We start from the raw sequence: 19,369 nt of genomic DNA on the forward strand, positions 1-19,369 counted from the left end.
AGTATTTTATATGTTTTTCAACATGTGTTCACAAATGTTTGTACAAATGCTTTTTTTAGAGAGGAATATTAAACATTGGTGATAACTAGTTTTTCAAGGTCTAATATATTTAAGGATGACATTTTATAATAAATGTTTTAGACCAAAATTCTTTCGGTAAGATACAGCATACTTATTTGTACTTTGTAGAAAAAGGAATAATGAGGCAGTAAAAACTCCCAGTGCTTTTGTTCCCCTCCTAGTTTCTTTTTATTTGACATATGGATAATGATACTTATTCAGTCTTTGTTATAGAGCTGTTAGAATTATGAAGGTAGTTATGTGAAATAATTTTGAAAACTAATGTGTCCTGAGAGTTTACTACTTCTTTGAACAGTGTTACTCAAGTATGGTTCATGTGTATGTGCCAGTGTCTTGTTTGTTGTGAACCCATAATGAGAATATGGAAATTTTAAGTAGGCATTTAGAAGTGTTATAGAATTCAGTGTTAGAGTGTCATTCTTAATCCTTCTCACAAAAATAAGTAGTTGTAACAGATTAGAAGTTCTAAAAACTGGTCCTTTAAGTGATTTCCTTTAAGTGCTGTGAGCATGATACAGAGGGCATATGGGGACAAAATACTAAAACCTCAAATTATTTTCAAAATATTACTCTCTGGAAATTTTCTATTTTTAATATGTATTACCCTCTTGAAGTAGATTTTATATATAATAAAGTAGAGGATTTCAGCAGATGGTATTGTGTTACAGATTCTAGCATGTATTATTCATTAAATTGGTTAATTTATCATTTCTGTCTTCTTGGCACTTAAGAATATTTGCTGTTTATTGCTTGCTGGAATGCCTTCTTGGCCTAATGAAGGAATATTTGTTTCTTTAGGTTATACAGTGGTTGCTGGAAGAAAAATTGTGTGCGCTGCAGTGTGCTGTATTTGATAAGACTTTGGCAGAATTGAAAACACGAGTGGAAAAGATTGAATGTAATAAGAGGCATAAAACAGTTCTTACTGAACTACAGGTTTGTACATTGACTTGAATTGTATACTCCTTGTGTCATTGTTTTTATAACTTATTTTCTGGGATTTGTATTTGAAATTGACTATAAAATACATTTAAATTCTAAATATAAGAAGTAAAAGGAGTCTGTTTTAGTTTACCAGGGCTGCTTAAAGAAAGTGCAATAAACTGAGTGGTTTAAACAGTAGTAGAAATATTCTGTCTCACAGTTCTGGAGGCTAGAAGTTGAAGGTCAAGGTGCCAACAGTATAGATTCTTGTTGAGGGCTGTGCAGTGAGGAAGAATCTGTTCTATGCCTTCACTCTAGCTTCTGTTGGTATGTGGACAGCTTTGGCATTGTAGAAACATCACCCTAATCTCTGGCTATATCTTTACATGGTGTTGTCGTTGTATGTGTGTTTGTTTGTAAATTTCCCCGTTTTACAAGGACACCAGTCATTGGAGTAGGGGCCCACTATACTCCATTATGACTTCATCTTAACTAATTACCTCTGCAATGACCTTCTTTACAAATAAGGTCACAGTCTGAAATACTGGAAGTTCAGACTTCAATATATGAACCTTTAGGGGACATAGTTCAAACCATAACAGAGGCTCAGAAGTTACTGGATCTAACTTTGTGCTTCCTAATTTTTTTCCCAGTCACTGAAGAAAGGCTGTCATTTAGCATGCTATCATAATATCAAATAATACTTGTTAGGGATTCTTTTTATGTTAATCTACTTCCTTTCATGGACCTTATGTTTTAAAGATGTTCGTTTACTAACGCATATTTATTACATTCTATTTTTCATCTTTTATTAAGTACAACTGTATTTTAACATACACCAGAGCTTCTGATGAGCTGAAATGAGCACATAGTAGTGTGCTATAGTAATCTACTTTATTTAAAAGCTAAAAAGCTGGTATTTGAATCAATAAATTCATTCTGTCATAAATAAGTGTATGATTCCTATTGGGCTATTTTATATATGAGCATAGTCCAAAGATGTTGAGTAGTAAACCATGTATAGGGCCTTATTTTGCAAATGAGGAGAAAGTGGCCCATAGAAGTTAAATCACTTTTTCAGTTATGAATGAAATTTTAGTTGAATATGATTAGAATTTAAGTGTACCTCCCTGACTCAAAGTTATTTTCTAGATTTCATACTGTTAATTTTGTTTCATGTAAGATAAAGTCTTTGTATTAATTTTGTAGTGAATCGTTTAGGAGTCCACTAGTTCTGCTTCTCACCTTTAGCAGATCTTTCTATAATGATAGTGTTATCTGTTTTTTTTTTGAGGCAGGGTTTCACTCTGTTGCCCAGGCTGGAGTATGGTGGCACAGTCTCAGCTCACTGCAGCTTCTGTCTCCCAGCCTCAAGCGATCATCCCATTTCAGCCTCCCAAGTACCTGAGACTACAGGCAGGAGCCAAATTGTATTTTTTGTAGAGATGGGATTTCACCATGTTGCCTAGACTGGTCTTGAACTCCTGGGCTCAAGTAGTCCTCCCATCTCTGCCTCCCAAAGTACTGGGATTACAGGCATGAGCCATGGCACCTGACCTATCTAATTATTAAACTCTATTTTGCTAGTACTGTTTAAAATTTTGAATTAAATCTGAAAATGCCTGAAGATTTGAAAGAATAATTTTATTCATTGTTTCTCATCACACCCATGGGTGGAACTATGAAATTGTGTTGTTTAAACCTAAGTTTTTGGCTCGGCGCAGGGGCTTATGCCTGTGACCCAGCACTTTAGGAGGCCAAGGTGGGTGGATCTCTTGACTCTAGGAGTTTGAGACCAGCCTGGTCAATATGGTGAAACCCCATCTCTATTCAAAATACAAAAAATTAACTGGGTGTGGTAGCACATGCCTCTAGTACCAGCTACTTGGGAGGCTGAGGCATGAGAATTGCTTGAACCCGGGAGGCAGAGGTTGCAGTGAGCTGAGATTATGCCACTGTACTCTAGCCTGGGCAACAGAGTGAGACTGTCTACAAAATAAATAAATAAATAAATAAATAAATAAATAAAAACTGAAACCTGAGGTTTTGACACCTATCATCTCACACATAAGGTGCAATCCAGCTTTCTTAACATTTAAATTTGTACTTAGATGTTGCTTTGTAGTCTCAGACTCTGAATCTTTCTAATGCCAAGCCAGTCATCTTCTCTGCAAATGTTCCTCTTACTGATGATTTCTGAATTCTTGGAAAACTCTTGAAGGAAAATCTTCCCATTGTTCCTCTTATTGACAGCTCTAAAATTCTTGGAAACTGATCCCCATCAGTCATTTTATATACACAGTGAATTGCCAAGTTACAACTTGATTATTTCCTAGAAAAAAAATCTCTCTCAATTCATTTCACTTTTCATTAGGCCATCATTAGCCAGTTCCTTGATTATAGTAACACCTTTTATATGAACACTCTGGTATTAGTTTTTAAGTTCTTGCTGGTCCTTCCAAAGCATGGTACTAATCTTTCTAAAACACTGATTACTTCATTCTCTTTAGTCCAAGTTCCTCAATTGTGTACCAGTAAAACTAGTATTCATTTTAAAAAATTCCTTTTTTTTTTTTTTTTTGAGACGGAGTTTCACTCTTACCCAGGCTGGAGTGCAATGGCGCGATCTTGGCTCACCGCAACCTCCGTCTCCTGGGTTCAAGCAATTCTCCTGCCTCAGCCTCCCGAGTAGCTGGGACTACAGGCATGCGCCACCATGCCCAGCTAATTTTTGTATTTTTAGTAGAGACGGGGTTTCACCTTGTTGACCAGGATGGTCTTGATCTCTTGACCTCGTGATCCACCCGTCTCGGCCTCCCAAAGTGCTGAGATTATAGGCGTGAGCCACCATGCCCGGCCTCATTTTAAAAAATTCTAAATTTTAATCTCTTAATTTTTCATTCACTTTTTTTGATATCCACCAATTGCTTTACTGTCCTGCAGGGTACTATTAATGTTTATTGTATTTTGATATCAGCCTTTTGGTTTCATATTGTTTCCCGTGTTCATTCACCCATAATCATGTGCCCTCACTTTGCTATTTTTTAAATGTTACCAAGCCCAATTTAATTCCCATCTCTTTCTGTCTTATTCCAATACTTTGTTTTTTTATGGAAATAAAATTCAGATACCAGACTAACTATTTTAAAGTGTATAATTCATTATTATTTAGTACATTCACAATTTTGTACAACCACTATATCTAGTTTCAAAACATTATTGTCAACTCAAAAGGAAACGTTTTGCCCATTTAAACACTCGCTCTTCTTTTCCTTTTACGCTAGCCCTTGGCAACCACTAATCTGCTGTCTCTATTGATTTACCTATTTTGCATATTTCATATGCCTCTTTGACTTAGCATGTTTTCCAGCTTCATCCGTGTTTGTAGCATGTACTTCATTCATTCTTAGGGCTAAATAATACTCCATTATATGGTGGTATATGCCACATTTTGTTTATACATTCATCCATTGAACAGCATTTGAGTTGTTTCTACTTTTCAGCTATGGTAAATGATGCAGCTTTGAACTTGTATGCAAGTATTCGTTTGAATAATTGTTTTCAAATCTTTTAGGCAAATAACTAGGTGTGAATTGTGGGCCATATTCTTTAACTTATTGAAGAATCACCCAACTTGTGTTCACAGTGGCTATACCATTTTCTGTTTCCACCAGCCATGTGTAAGAGTTCCATTTTGTCCACATCCTCACCAACACTTGTTATTTTATTTTTACTTTCATTTTTTAATGATAACATCTGAATGGTATAAAGTGGTATCTCATTAGGGTTTGGATTTGTGTTTCTCTAATGATTAATGATGTTGATCATCTTTTCATGTGCTTGTTGATCAATCATATGTGCTTGTTTATCGAAATGTCTATTAAAGTACTTTGCCCATTTTTAATTTGGATTTTTGCCTTTTTGTTGTTGAGTTGTAAGAATTATTTATATATTCTGGATACTAAACTCTTATTAGATACATGATTGCAAATATTTTCTCCCATTCTGTAATTTGTCTGCAGTTTCTTGATAATGCCTTTTGATGCACAAAAGTTTTACATTTTGATGAAGTCTTACAGATGGTATATAGTTTGGTCATAATTTATTATCAGTTCTGCCAGTCTCTACCTTTTAATCAGGGACTTTGTTTTCATTTAAAGTAGTTACTAATAAGGAAATATGTCTGCAACTTTATTTTTCTTCTATATGTTCCATATCTTTTTTGTTTCTACTTGTTATTTTATTTTTACTCACATTTTTAAATTATAGCATCTGAATGATATGAAGTGGTATCTCATTAGGGTTTTGATTTGCATTTTGTTTTACAATTGATTTTTTTTCGTAGTGTATCATCTTGATTCCTTCTTGCTTCTCTTTCTATATAGTTTTTAGTTTTTTCTTTAGTGGTTACCCTGGGGATTAAACATCTTAACTTTATAACAATTAAGTTTGAATTAATGTCTACTTACTTTCAGTAGCATACCAAATCAAATATCATATGGTTGTGCTCTAGAGAGGGAAATATGGTTTTTTGGTGTAAATACAACCCATGTGGCAATTATTGGCAACCATTCTCCCCAAACTTTGCCACCTGTTTTGCAATGCATACATAGTTCACCCTGATTCTACCATTCACTTTGAATATAGTAACACTTGGCAAATCGATTCCTGTTAGAACAAATATAAAGCATAGTGCAGGACCATGAGAGGAGTTTGTTGAGATCTTTTATGCTCATTGGTTTGGAAATAAAACTTTCAATTCCTTCTTACTATGTATTTCAGAACAATATTCTGTTAACCAATATGATATTTTGGCTTAATATGTTTTAGTATAATTATCCAGGGACAGATTGTTCAGTTGAATACATCTGAGACAAATTGTTCTATTGGTCTGATAAATCTTTGACCTAGAAATAAAAATAAATACAAATGAACTGCACAGGGATTGGAAAAGGAGACAAGATCCAGAGGAGATTCTTTAAGAACATTTTTATGTTAACCTTGCAGCAATGAAATCTATTGTATATAAAAAGGAAGCAGGAGGCCAGGCGCGATGGCTCATGCCTGTAATCCCAGCACTTTGGGAGGCTGAGACAGGTGGATCACCTGAGGTCAGGAGTTTGAGACCAGCCTGGCCAACATGGTGAAACCTCATCTCTGCTGAAAATACAAAAATTAGCCAGGTGTTGTGTATGCCTGTAATTCCTGCTACTCGGGAAGCTGAGGCAGGAGAATTCCTTGAACTGGGAGGCAGAGGTTGCAGTGAGCCGAGATGGTACCCCTGCATTCTAGCCTGGGCAACAGAGTGAGACTCTGTCTCAAAAAAGGAAGTAGGAAAGCTACATTTTGAGGAACTCTATCAAAACTATAATCACCGATCTATTTCTGAAAGTCATTGAACCTAGAAAGCTTTGCTAGATAATGCTGACAAATATTTGAGCAACAGATAATTCTTGTCTGATGTAAACTGTTTCAGGGTGTGGAGATAGATGAGACCTCTGTTTTATGAAGTAAGCCCATCTGTGAAATATCTAGCACAAGAAAAGAAAAAACATAGTTTAGTTTTATTCCCCGTGATAGATTTCTCTTATGAATGCAAGCCTGGTTCAGTATTAACAATTATATTTCACTGTACTAATAGAGGAAAGGTGAAAAATAGTGTGATCATTTCAGTACATGCCAAATCAGGATTTGTTAAAATTCATCAGTCATTCATGTGAAAATAGGTGGTAAATACCTTGAATCTCTTAAAGGATTGCTTTCAGAAACCTGTTGTAAATATCATATTTAATAATGGATTATTATAAATATTTCTAAATTTGAGAATGAGACAATGTCTCTTAATAGATACTGTGATTTAGAGCTTTGATGTCAGTCTTGGGCAATACAATGAGACAGAAAAAAGAAATGAGTAACAGTTGGTAAGTGGGAACCCAATAGAATTAAGTTGGCAAGCTGTTGAATGAAGAAGGAAATTTAGCAACTGCCTGATATAAGGACAACATATTCTAATAGTTTTCCTTACATCAACAATAACCAATTAGAAAATATAATGAGAAAAATGTTTCACATGTGGTAGTTATTTAAAAATGAGTAAGCACTTAAGAATAAACCTAAAAATAAATTTTTAAGACCATTATGAAGAAAAAGGACAGAACAAGAAAATAGGAGTCAACCGTGATATACTATGCTCCTAGATAGGAGGACTTGATTTCTCTCAAATCACAGTATAGTTCAAATTCATAATACTCAAAATTCCAACTAGATTTCTTATGGAAATGGAAAAGCTGTCAACACACCCTGGAATATAATATTCCGTTGGTTATGACTTAGAAAATACCATTTTAAGTAGATTTAATTGAAAATGGCTATTTTACTTTTCCTTTCAGTCTCTGCTTCTGTTCACCATCAATGAAGTAAATTTATGACAGCTTAATATGAAGACAGTTTTAAATAATGGAAACTATGGGTCTGTTTATTCACTTGTTTTTATGAGCCAGTAATATTTTGTTATAGGGCAAACTGGATATTAAGAAAACCTTTTTTTTTGTAGACAGAGTTATTTCCTAAGAGGTTTCCTGGGTACATACGCAAAGAAATTCTTGGTTTGTCTAGTTTGCCAAATAAAACCCCATGTAATAGAATATTACTTTTCTGCAGTTACAAAAATGATTTGTTTATTCATTTTTTTAAAAAGTCTCAGCATATTTGGCAAAACAGCCATTTTTAGATACAGTATGGCAGATATTTTGAATTATAATTTAAAAAATTGTACAGCTTCCTTTGTAAAAACAAAAAGGTTGCTCTTTGATTTCTCTGTTTTACAATATTAAATATCAGAAAACTATAAATTAATGTTCGCATTTTGAGTTTGCTTTTCTGCTACTGGTTTCATTTTTAAAATAATAATTGTTTTTAAAAAAGAATTTGAATACTACAAATCTACATGATGTGAAACTGAGGTTTTTATGTTCACTTTTTTTTTTTTTTTTTTTGAGACAGAGTTTTGCTCTGTCACCCAGGCTGGAGGGCAGTGGTGTGATCTCAGCTCACTGCACCCTCCGCCTCCCAGGTTCAAGTGATTCTTCTACCTCAGCTTCCCGAGTATCTAGGACTACAGGCATGTGCCACCACACCCGGCTAATTTTTTGTATTTTTATTAGAGATGAGGTTTCACCGTGTTAGCCAGGATGGTCTCCTGACCTTGTGATCTGCCCACGTTGGCCTCCCAAAGTGCTGGGATTACAGGTGTGAGCCACTGTGCTCAGCCCTTATGTTCACTTTCTTTCCCACTTTCTGCCAGTTACAGCTTCCAGGGATGATTACATTTAACCTTGGAATGTATTGAAATGTGTCCTTGTAGACCTTTTTCTACACATGTAACATTTACAAGATGATTTTGGGGGAGCTTAAGTAAAAATAGAATAATAAATAATAATATTATATATACTATGCAATTTATAGTATAACCACATAGATAATCTGACCCAAAAAAATGGCATTCTTGCATAAATTGGGGTACAAAAAAAACTGTCCCCTTTTCTGTCACCAGGCTGGAATGCAGTGGCGTGATCTTGGCTTACTGCAATCTCTGCCTCCTGGGTTCAAGTGAGTCTCCTGCCTCAGCCTCCCAAGTAGCTGGGATTACAGGTGCCTATCACCACACCTGGCTAATTTTTGTATTTTTAGTAGAGACGGGGTTTCACCATGTTGGCCAGGCTGGTCTTGAACTCCTGACCTCAAGTGATCCACCCACGTTCACCTTCTAAAGTGCCAGGATTACAGGTGTGAGCCACTGCATTCGGCTTCCCCATATATACCTTTTTAAAAAGTTACTGAGATATTTTAGTCATCAGAAAGATAACTTCATATTAAGGATATGAAATTATGCTGTATGATCTTGAGCCTTAATAACATGCATAAATAACTAAGTCCTTAGGAAAATCTTAATCTTTGGGAGTCATAGGTGACTGACTGCCTAGGCCATAATATTGGACTTAAACACATTGTAAGATTTGCGGTCTTCTTTAGAAGTGACTGCTTTTTGAAAGACACTTCAAAAGTAAATCATAACATTTCCTCATTTTTATAAAGTGAATGCCCTTATTAGATAAAAGAAATTCTCTGGCAGAACTCTTCTTAAGTAGGGCCCCATGAATATACTCAGAAATTTAATTTTCTTGAAAATGCGTTTAATGTAAAATGGCTTCAGCAGCAACAACAACAGAAACAATTGAATATTGCATCTATGCCTAAAGACCGAAAGGAAATACAACCAAATAGTCATGTAGTGATATGAGAATTTTTCTTTATTTTTCTTTCTGTTCTACTTTTTTTCCTTAGATTTCCTTTCAATAGGTATTTGGGCAAAATATATGATCAGGGAGTTTTTATAAGCACAGCAAATGATTAATAATCTCACTGACCATGTTGATACTAAAAAAGTAGTGGGGTTTTTTTTTTTTTTTTTTTTTTTTTTTTTGAGATGGAGCCTTTCTCTGTCCCAGGCTGGAGTGCAATGGCACTGTCTTGGCTCACTATAACCTCTGCCTCCCAGATTCTAGCGATTCTTCTGCCTAAGCCTACCGAGTAGCTAGCATTACAGGTGCACGCCTCCATGCCTGGCTAATTTTTGTATTTTTGGTAGAGGGGTTTCACCATTTCGGCTAGGCTGGTCTTGAACTCCTGACCTCAAGTGATCTGCCCGCCTTGGCCTCCTAAAGTTGGGATTACAGGCGTGAGCCACCATGCCTAGCCATGGTAACATTTTTATCAGATTGTTAAAGATTAACAGAATATGGAATTTAATTTTTGAAAAAGTAATATATGCACATTCATCTACACCTCTGTTGAAAGTGTCACAGTAAAGCCTACACATCTATCCATATGTAGTAGTGGCAAGCAGTTTTTTATGACTTAACAGATTTGTCTACTTTATGACTCTCAGAAAGTCAAGTATGATTACAACTATGTTAAAAAAAAATACCAGAAAACACAGGCTTACATATTCAGGAATGTACTGGTAAGTGAGCAACAACCACAGTTTGAGGAAGAAATAAGCTAACTTAATTAAGAGTGTTTACATCTGAGTATTGAGTTTAGGTGTCGGTCACTTAGTTTTAATTACTATTTTCTGTATTTTCCAAATATATATTTTACAATCAGATAATTTATTTTCTTTGCTCTTAGCTATCTTCTGCGCATCAGGTTTTCTATATGTTTCTTGTTATATATTCATTTTTTTAAGTGCTATAATACCATTTGATTTCCATTCATTTTTGTCTTTTTTTCCTCAGGCCAAGATAGCCAGGTTAACCAAACGCTTTGAAGCAGCCAAAGAAGATCTTAAGAAAAGACAAGAAGTAAGATTTTCTATTCTTGCATAATTAATATTTAGCTCTAAGTGGTAATCTTAGGAAATGCTGAATTAAGAGGAAACTCTGTATTACAAATCTGAAATTTGCTTTCATACTGTGTATTCCTATATGTAATTTCTGGACTTACAACTCTAAAACTAATGAACCCCTTTCAAATTCTCATTTATTATTCTCATATATCAACATTTATATTAATCTATTTTAGGTTATGCAATTTTTTCTTTTGTTTGTTTGTTTTTTGAGACGGAGTCTTTCTCTGTTGCCCAGGCTGTAGTGCAGTGGCATCATCTTGGCTCACTGCAACCTCTGTCTCCCAGGTTCAAGTGATTCTCCTGCCTCAGCCTCCTAAGTAGCTGGGATTATAGGTGCCTGCCACCACACCCGACTGAATTTTGTATTTTTAGTGGAGATGGGTTTTCACCGTGTTGGCCAGGCTGGTCTCGAACTCCCAACCTCAGGTGATCCACCTGCCTTGGCCTCCCAAAGTGCTAGGATTACAGACATGAGCCATTGCGCCTGACTCTTTATGTTATGCAATTCTTGAAGCTGTGTTTTCTATCCATCTTTAAAATTATGTTTCAGGGATTTGTCTTACCTTGTTTCTTTCATTTTATGTTCTTGTCAGTGTCCTAGTATGGTCTCTTACTATTTTTCCCAAAGTATCTTAGTATTCTACTGACTCTAATGTTTCTGTTCTCCCCTTCCTTTCTTCCCCATATAGTCAATCCTCTTTTATGCATTACTTGTAATATACAGAGATAAGATTAAGTCACTTTATTGCCTTAAACATTTTGAGTATTTTTTAAAGTATGCGATTAAGTTCAAACATGATGGCATAAATTGACTCATAGTTTGGCTTTTGCTTTTTGTTGTTTCCTTCATTTTTTCTTAATTATTTTGCTACTCTTCTGTTATTTCCTTTATTATTCATATTTTAATATTGTACTTTGTATATTGTATTATAGTTTTTAGTTGGGTTTATTTTCTTTTCCTCCTGAATATTTTTTGTTTTTAATTTTTTTATTTGAACAAGTTCCATTTCTTCATCGCGATAACTCCATTGTCTGGCACATAGTAAATTGCTAGTGCCAATAAATAGTAATCATATTTTCTAGAGATTTTCCTGTATTGATGCATTTTCATATAGTCTTCCTGTCTTTGCAGCAATAGTACATAGATCCCTGTGAACTCTTCTTCTAGCTTCCACCAGTGGTGAAATCTTATCATAGTAGTACAATATCAAAGCAAAGAAATTGACGGTTTTGTGAAGTAGTTTACAGACTTTACAGTTTTTACATGTGTGTAAAAATTCATTGTGCATGTGTGCCTATTTGCGCATGTTATGGTTCCATGCAGATTGATTACATGTATAGATTTTTGTAGCCCCCATCACAGTGAAGATACAAAATTGTTATGTCACCATAAGTGTACTCCCTCATGCTACCCTTTTATGGTTTTGTTTTCACTAGTTAATCTGTTCTCTGTCTCTGTATTTTTTTTTACTTAACTTTTTAAGTGTTGACTTCTTTTTTTCTTGAGCAACTGACAGTTGGTTTTTTTGTCTTTGTTCTGCAAACACTAGTCTTCCCAAAGTTTCATTTGGTCATACCTAAAGATTTTTTTCATTATGGTCTTTTTCAATGATGTAATTAACTGTCTATTTCTAAACTCTACTTTCTTAGTTTTGTTTCTTTGTCATAATTCAAAGACTGAGCTGTTTTATTATTAGATAATGGGTATAAACTTTTTTTGTTAATTTTATTTTTAACTTGAGAATCTTGTTTTGATGTAAGGGTGTAAATTTTTACTTTAAAACATTTATTTTCTATTTCTGAACCAAACATTTGTCTTTGAAACTTTTCTATTTGTTTTTTACAGTATGAATTTCACTTATTCTCTTTCCTTCTTGTGTCTGAACCAAACAACATTTACACTTTGTACTTTTCAGTTTTAGTGCATGTCGAATTTGTTCTCAACACTACTGTCCAATTCTTCTTGCCTATGTAGTCAAAGGAGACAGGCAGAGACTTTAAGGAATATAGATGAAAATATTATAGTTCCTGAACATTGCTGTTTTGGAGAACTAGAAGTAGTTTCAAAACAAAGAACAAATATCGTACAAGCTCTAAAAATTGGATGTGATTAATTTGATCAATTAGGGCATATGATACTTGAAGAAAAATGTTATGGTAGTTAGTTTTGAGTCTTTCAAATTTTGTGCCTTCATTAGCTTGTGGTTAAGGCACCCTTCTACACATTATTACTAATATGTTTTTCCAGTCAGATGTCTAGAAATTCGAAGAATTTAAATCATTTATTTTATTTTATTTTTAATTTTTTTGAAACAGTATCTCACTCTGTTGCTCTGGCTAGAGTGCAGTGGCACAATCTTGGCTCACTACAACCTCTGCCTTCCAGGCTCAAAATACTCTCCCACCTCAGCCTCTCAAGTAGCTGGGGGCTACAGGCACATGCCATCACACCCAGCTAATTTTTGTGTTTTTTGTAGAGGATAGTGTCTCACTGTGTTGCCTAGGGTGGTGACGAACTCCTGGGCTCAACCAGTCTGCACACCTCGGCCTCCCAAAGTGGAATTACAGGTGTGAGCCACCATGCCCATCCCTTTATTTATTTATTTATTTATTGACAGAGTCTTGCTCTGTCAGCCAGGCTGGAGTGCAATGGTGCAATCTCAGCTCACTGCAACCTCCACCTCCTGGGTTCAAGCAATTTTCCTGCCCCAGCTTCCCCAGTTTCCCCAGTAGCTGGGATTACAGGCATGTACCGCCAAGCCCAGCTAATTTTTAATATTCTTAGTAGAGACAGGGTTTTGCCATATTGGTCAGGGTGGTCTCAATCTCCTGACCTTGTGATTTACCCGCCCTGGCCTCCCAAAGTGCCGGGATTATAGGCATGAGCCACCATGCCCAGTCCCCAGCCCTTATTTATTAATTCTTACAAAGGTGACTTATGGGATGTGGTGTGAGTTACACTCCTGCTAGTTTTCGAAACTACATCTGAATATGTGTAACCATTTTAACCATCAGTCATTGCACTGCCTCATGGTCCATTATTGTTTATAATGATTTACCCTTACATTTGTAAATTTTGTCTGAATTCTGCCCTCTAATTATAGTATACACTATAATTTTATACTTGTTTCTTGCTAGGTTTTAAAAACAGGAGAGATACAGAAAGGAATATTCCTCTTATCAACAAATAGCCAATAAAACTTTAAATGCTTTTATTTTATTTAGATTTGCTTCTTGGTCCTCTGCTATTAGCTTATTAAAACAAACCTCACCATTCAGCTTTGTCTCTAAACATTTTCTATTTTATTTCTAAAAGAGCAGGAAACCTTCATAAAGGCACCTCACTTCTAAGACCACATTCATAATCTAATCTATTATACTGATGGATGACTGTTGTCTCTACCTTTGGTTCTTTCCAGTTCTTCCTATAAAATAATATTCAGATATTTTTCATACTTATCCTATATCTACATAAAGCAATCACTTAGTTAAATTTTGGATTAAATCTAAATTGTACACTGGATGTTTTCTTTTTAAAATTTTTTTTTTTTTTTTTTTTGAGACAGAGTTTCACTCTTGTTATCCAGGCTGGAGTGCAATGGTGCGATCTCGGCTCACCGCAACCTCCGCTCACCTCAACCTCCACCTCCTGGGTTCAGGCAATTCTCCTGCCTCAGCCTCCTGAGTAGCTGGGATTACAGGCACGCACCACCGTACCCAGCTAATTTTTTTGTATTTTTAGTAGAGACGGGGTTTCACCATGTTGACCAGGATGGTCTCGATCTCTTGACCTCATGATCTACCCACCTTGGCCTCCCAAAGTGCTGGGATTACAGGCGTGTCTTTTTAAAATTTTAAGAATTCTTTTTGTTTTTGTGATAGAAACATAAAATATACTCTTAATCATTTTTAAGTGTACAGTTATTTCAATATAGTATTCACATTGTATGTAACAGATCTCTAGGACTTTCTCATCTTACAAAACTGAAACTGTATACGTAAAACAGCTCTCAATTTTCCCCTCTTTCCAGCCCTTGGAAAACATCATTCTACTTTGTTTTTATGATTCTGACTATTTTAGATAGCTCATACAAGTGAAATTATACAGTATTTGTCCTTTTGTGACTTGCTGATTTCACTCAGTGTAGTATCATCAAAATACATACCTGTTGTAACGTATGATAGGACTTTCTTCTTTCTCAAGGGAGAATAATATTCCATTATACATATTTTTATTGTTTCATTTGTTGATGGAGATTTGGGCTATTATTATCTTTGGGCTGTTTTGAATAATGCTGCAATGGACATGAAGTGCACCTATCTCTTCGAGATCCTATTTTTAATTATTTTGCATATATAGCCAGAAGGGGAATTAATGGGTTGTATGGTAATACCTTTAGATATTTGAGGAGCCCCCATACTGTTCTTCATAGAGGCTGCACCATTTCAGATTTATATATGTAGTGCTCAAGAGTTCCACATTTCCCATAACCTCACTAACATATTATTTTCTGTTGTTTTGTTAGTGACCATCCTCATGGATGTATGTGATATCTCATTGTGGTTTTGATTTGCATTAATAACTAGTGATATTGAGCCTCTTTTCATATGCTTATTGGCCATTTATATGTCTCCTTTGGAGAAAAGTATCTTCAGGTTCTCTGCCTATTTTTAAATCAAGATACTTATTTTTGTTGTTGCTAAGTTGTAGGCATTCTTTACATATTCTGAATATTGACCCTTATATAAATTATTTGCAAATTTTTTGAATTATTTGTTTACTTATCACTTGATTGTTTCCTTTCATATACAGAAGTTATTAAATTTGATGTAGTCCTATTTGTCTATTTTTGCTTTTGCTGCCTTTGCTGTTAGTGTCATATACAAAAGAATTATTACCAAATCTAATGTCATAAAGCTTTTCCTGTATGTTTTCTTGTAGGAATTTTACAGTTTTAGGCCTTATATTTAAGTCTTTAGTCAATTTTGAGTTAATTTATATATATTTTGTCAGGGTCCATCTTCATTCTTTTGGATGTATATATCCTGTTTTCCCAGCACCATTTATTAAAGAGACTGTCCTTGTCTCGTTGTGTGGTTTTGACAGTTTTGTTGAAGATCATTTGACCATATATGTGAATTTATTTCTGGGCTCTGTATTCAGTTTGTTTGGTCTCTGTTTTTGTGCCAGCACCATCTTTTTTTGATTACTGTAGCTTTGTAATATATTTTGTGAGGTTCCTGCCCCCAACCCCCTTGGCCAATGTAGTCTAATATGTAATATGTTTTCAAGTCAGGAAGTATGAAACCTCCAACTTTGTTCTTTTTCTAAATTGTTCTGGCAATTCAGGATCCTTTGAGATTCCATATGAATTTTAGGATTTTTTTTCTGGGGAAAAAAAACACCATTGCAATATTGATAGGGATTGTGTTGAATCTGCAGATTGCTTTGGGCAATATAGATATTTCAACAATAATAAGTCTTCCAATCCATGAACATAGGATGTCTTTTCAGTTGTTTGTGTCTCTAAATTTTTTCCAACATTGTTTTGTAGTTTTTTTTGGTACAATTCTTTCTCTTCCTTTGTTAACTGATTCCTATTTTATTCTTTTTGATGCTATTGTAAATTATATTGTTAATTTATTTTTCATGTTTTTCATAGTTGATAGATATGCAACTGGTTTTTGCAGGTTAATTTTGTATCCTGCAACATTGCTGAGTTTGCTTATGTTTGAACAGTTGTCTGTATGTTTTTACATGTAAGATTGTATCATCTGTGAACAAAGATATTTATACTCTGATTTGGATGCCATTCATTTTTTTTCTTGTATAATTGTTTTGTTTAGGATTTCACGTACTATATTGAATAAAAGTGGCAAGAGTGGGCATATTTGCTTAATTCCTGATCTTAGAAGTAAAGCTTTCAGTTTTTCACCATTGAGTATGATGTTAACTGTGAAGGTTTTATGTATGACCTTTATTAAATTGAGATAGTTTCCATTTCTGGTTTGATGAGTGTTTTTTTTTGTTCTTCAATGAAAGGGTGTTGAATTTTGTCAAGTTCTTTTGCTGCATCAATTAGGATGATCATATGCTTTTTGTCCTTTATTCTGTTAATATCTCATGTTACACTGATTGATTTTTTTTTTTTTTTTTTTTTTTTTTGAGACAGAGTTTTGCTCTTGTTACCCAGACTGGAGTGCAATGGTGCCATCTCGGCTCACCGCAACCTCCGTCTCCTGGGTTCAAGCAATTCTCCTGCCTCAGCCTCCTGAGTAGCTGGGATTACAGGCATGCGTCACCATGCCCAGCTAATTTTTTGTATTTTTAGTAGAGACGGGGTTTCACCATGTTGACCAGGATGGTCTCGGTCTCTTGACCTCGTGATCCACCCGCATTGGCCTCCCAAAGTGGTGGGATTACAGACGTGAGCCACCGCGCCCAGCCTACATTGATTTTTATATGTTGACCTATCCTTGCACTCCGCAGATAAACCAACTTAGTCATCGTGTATAATCTTTTTAACATGCCATTGAGTTTGGTTTGCTAATGTTTTCTTGAGGATTTTTATATCAGTATTCATCAGGGATATTTGCCTGTAGTTTTTTTTTTTTTAGTATCTTTGTCTGGCTTTAGTATCAAGGTAATGATTGCCTGATACATGGAATTTGAAAGTACTCCTACTTGGAAGTACTTGTCTTAGAAAGTACTCCTCTTGGAATACTACCAGTTGTTTGGTAACATCCTCCAGTGAAGCCATCTGGTCTTAGGCTTTTGTTTGTTAATTTTGTTTATTTTAAAAATTTATTGTTAAAATTATTTATCAATTTAAAATTTATTTTAAAATTTATTTATCAATTGTTGTTATTATTTTTGCAACAGAGTCTTTCTCTGTTACCCAGGCTGGAGTGCAGTGGTGTGATCTTGGTTCAAGTGATCCAAATAGCTGGAATAATAGGCATGCACCACCACATCCAGCTAATTTTTGTATTTGTAGTAGAGATGGGGTTTTACCATATTGGCCAGGGTTGTCTTGAACTCCTAACCTCAAGTGAGCCACCGCACCTGGTCTTAGATTTTTGTTTGTTGGGAGATTTCTATTACTGATTAAATCTCCTTATTATTTATAGATTTTTTTTTTAATTCAGACTTGGTAGGTTATGTGTTTTTAGAAATTTGTTTCTTCTAGGTAATCAAGTTTACAGGTGCATAATTGTTCATTGTAGTCTCTTGTAATCCTTTCCATTTATGTAGCATCAGTTCTAATGTCGTCTTTCTTTCGTTTCTTTTGATTTTTAAAGTTATCAATTTTGTTAGCCTAGCTAAGGAATTGTCAGTTTTTTTAAACCAACTGTTAGTTTTGTTGTTGCTTTTCTGTTTTTCTATTCTGTATTTTGTTTACTTCTGCTGTAGTTTCCATTATTTGTTTCCTCTTGCTAATTTTGGGTTTAGTTTCTTTTTCCTCCTACTTTTTTGAGTTGTAAAGTTAGATTGTTGATTTGAGATCTTTGTGTTTTACCACTATGAACTTCATTATTACCACTGTTTTCACTGCATACAATTTGTTATATTTTGTTTTCATTTTCATTTATCTGAAGATACCTTGTAATTTACCTTCTTCTTTGACTTGTTTTTTTTTTTAACAGCATGTTTAATTTTCACATATTTGTGACTTTTCCTACTTTTCTTCTGCTTTTGATTTAAAGTTTCATTCCATTATGCTCAGAAAAGATACTTGGTATAATTCCACTCTTCCTAAATTTGTTAAGACCTGGGTTGTGACATGTGACCTATCCATGAGAATGTTCTGTGTGCTCTTGAGAAGAATGTGTATTCTGCTGTTGTTTGATAGAGTATTCTATATGTCTGTTAGATCCACTTGGTATATAGTGTTAAAGTTCTCTGTTTCCTTGTTGATATTCTGTCTGATGGTTCTATCCATTATTGAAAGTGAGGTATTGAAGTTTCCTACTATCATTGTGTTGCTGTCTGTTTCTCCCTTTCATTCTTTCAATGTTTGTTTCATATATTTGGAGCTCTGATGTTAGGGATGTGTGTGTGTGTATGTGTGTGTGTGTGTGTGTGTGTGTGTATTTGTTACAGCTGGTGAATGGACCCTTTTATCATTATGTTCTTTATTGTCTGTTTTGACAGTTTTTGATTTAAAGTCTATTTTGTCATACATAAGTATGGCCCATCCTTACTCTCTTTTTGTTACCATTTGCACAGATTATCTTTTTCCATTCTTTCACTTTCATTATGTGTTGTGTTTTACATCCAAAGTGAGACTTTTGTAGGCAGCATATAGTTGGATTTTATTTTTTAAAAACATTAAGTCAGCCTGTCTTTTGATTGCAGAGTTTTATCCATTTGCATTTAAATAAACTGCTAATTGAAAGGGACTTAATATTGTCGTTTTGATTTTTTCTGTGATTTGTAGGTTCATTGCTGTTTGGTTTTCTTTTGGTATAGTAGTATGCTTTCATTCCTTTTATAATTCCTTTTGTGTATTTTCTGTAGATGTTTTCTCTGTGGTTACCATGGGGATTATATAAAACATCCTAAAGCTACAACTATTATTTTAAACTGCAAATAACTTTAGTCATATGAGAACTCTACTCTATATCTGCCTCACCACAGCTTGATGTTACTGATGTGCCACATATTACATCTTTTTATGTTGTGTATCTGTTAACATAGTTTTAGTTTTTTTATGCTTTACATTCTATACCAGAATTAAAAGTGATTTGTGCACCAATATAACAAGAATACAGGATTATTTTTCTTCTTATCAGCCTTTACTAAGGAGGTTCATATTTTCGTATACTTTCATGATGTTGTGTAGTACTCTTTAATTTTCTCTTGAAGGACTTTCTTTAGCACTTCTTGTAGGATAGGTATAGTGATGAAACTCCTTCAGCTTTTATTAATCTGGGAAAAATTTTAATTTAACC

At 34.6% G+C, this 19,369-nt stretch overlaps 1 protein-coding gene across 9 annotated transcripts in view; it reads left to right on the forward strand.

Annotated features, from left to right (window-relative positions):
* Positions 1 to 19,369, forward strand: part of ATF7IP (activating transcription factor 7 interacting protein) — a 138,251-nt gene that overhangs the window by 69,949 nt on the left and 48,933 nt on the right. For all 9 annotated transcript variants that reach the window (XM_012447630.3, XM_012447635.3, XM_064377697.1 and 6 more), the window contains exons 5-6: positions 880 to 1,017; positions 10,302 to 10,367. In XM_012447630.3, coding sequence (XP_012303053.2) covers positions 880 to 1,017; positions 10,302 to 10,367 — 204 coding nt within the window. The remainder of the gene's footprint in view (positions 1 to 879; positions 1,018 to 10,301; positions 10,368 to 19,369) is intronic.

The sequence above is a fragment of the Aotus nancymaae genome, unplaced genomic scaffold (genome assembly GCF_030222135.1).
Source record: "Aotus nancymaae isolate 86718 unplaced genomic scaffold, 86718_ANA_hifiasm-v0.15.2.pri h1tg000016l, whole genome shotgun sequence".
Lineage (NCBI taxonomy): Eukaryota > Metazoa > Chordata > Mammalia > Primates > Aotidae > Aotus > Aotus nancymaae.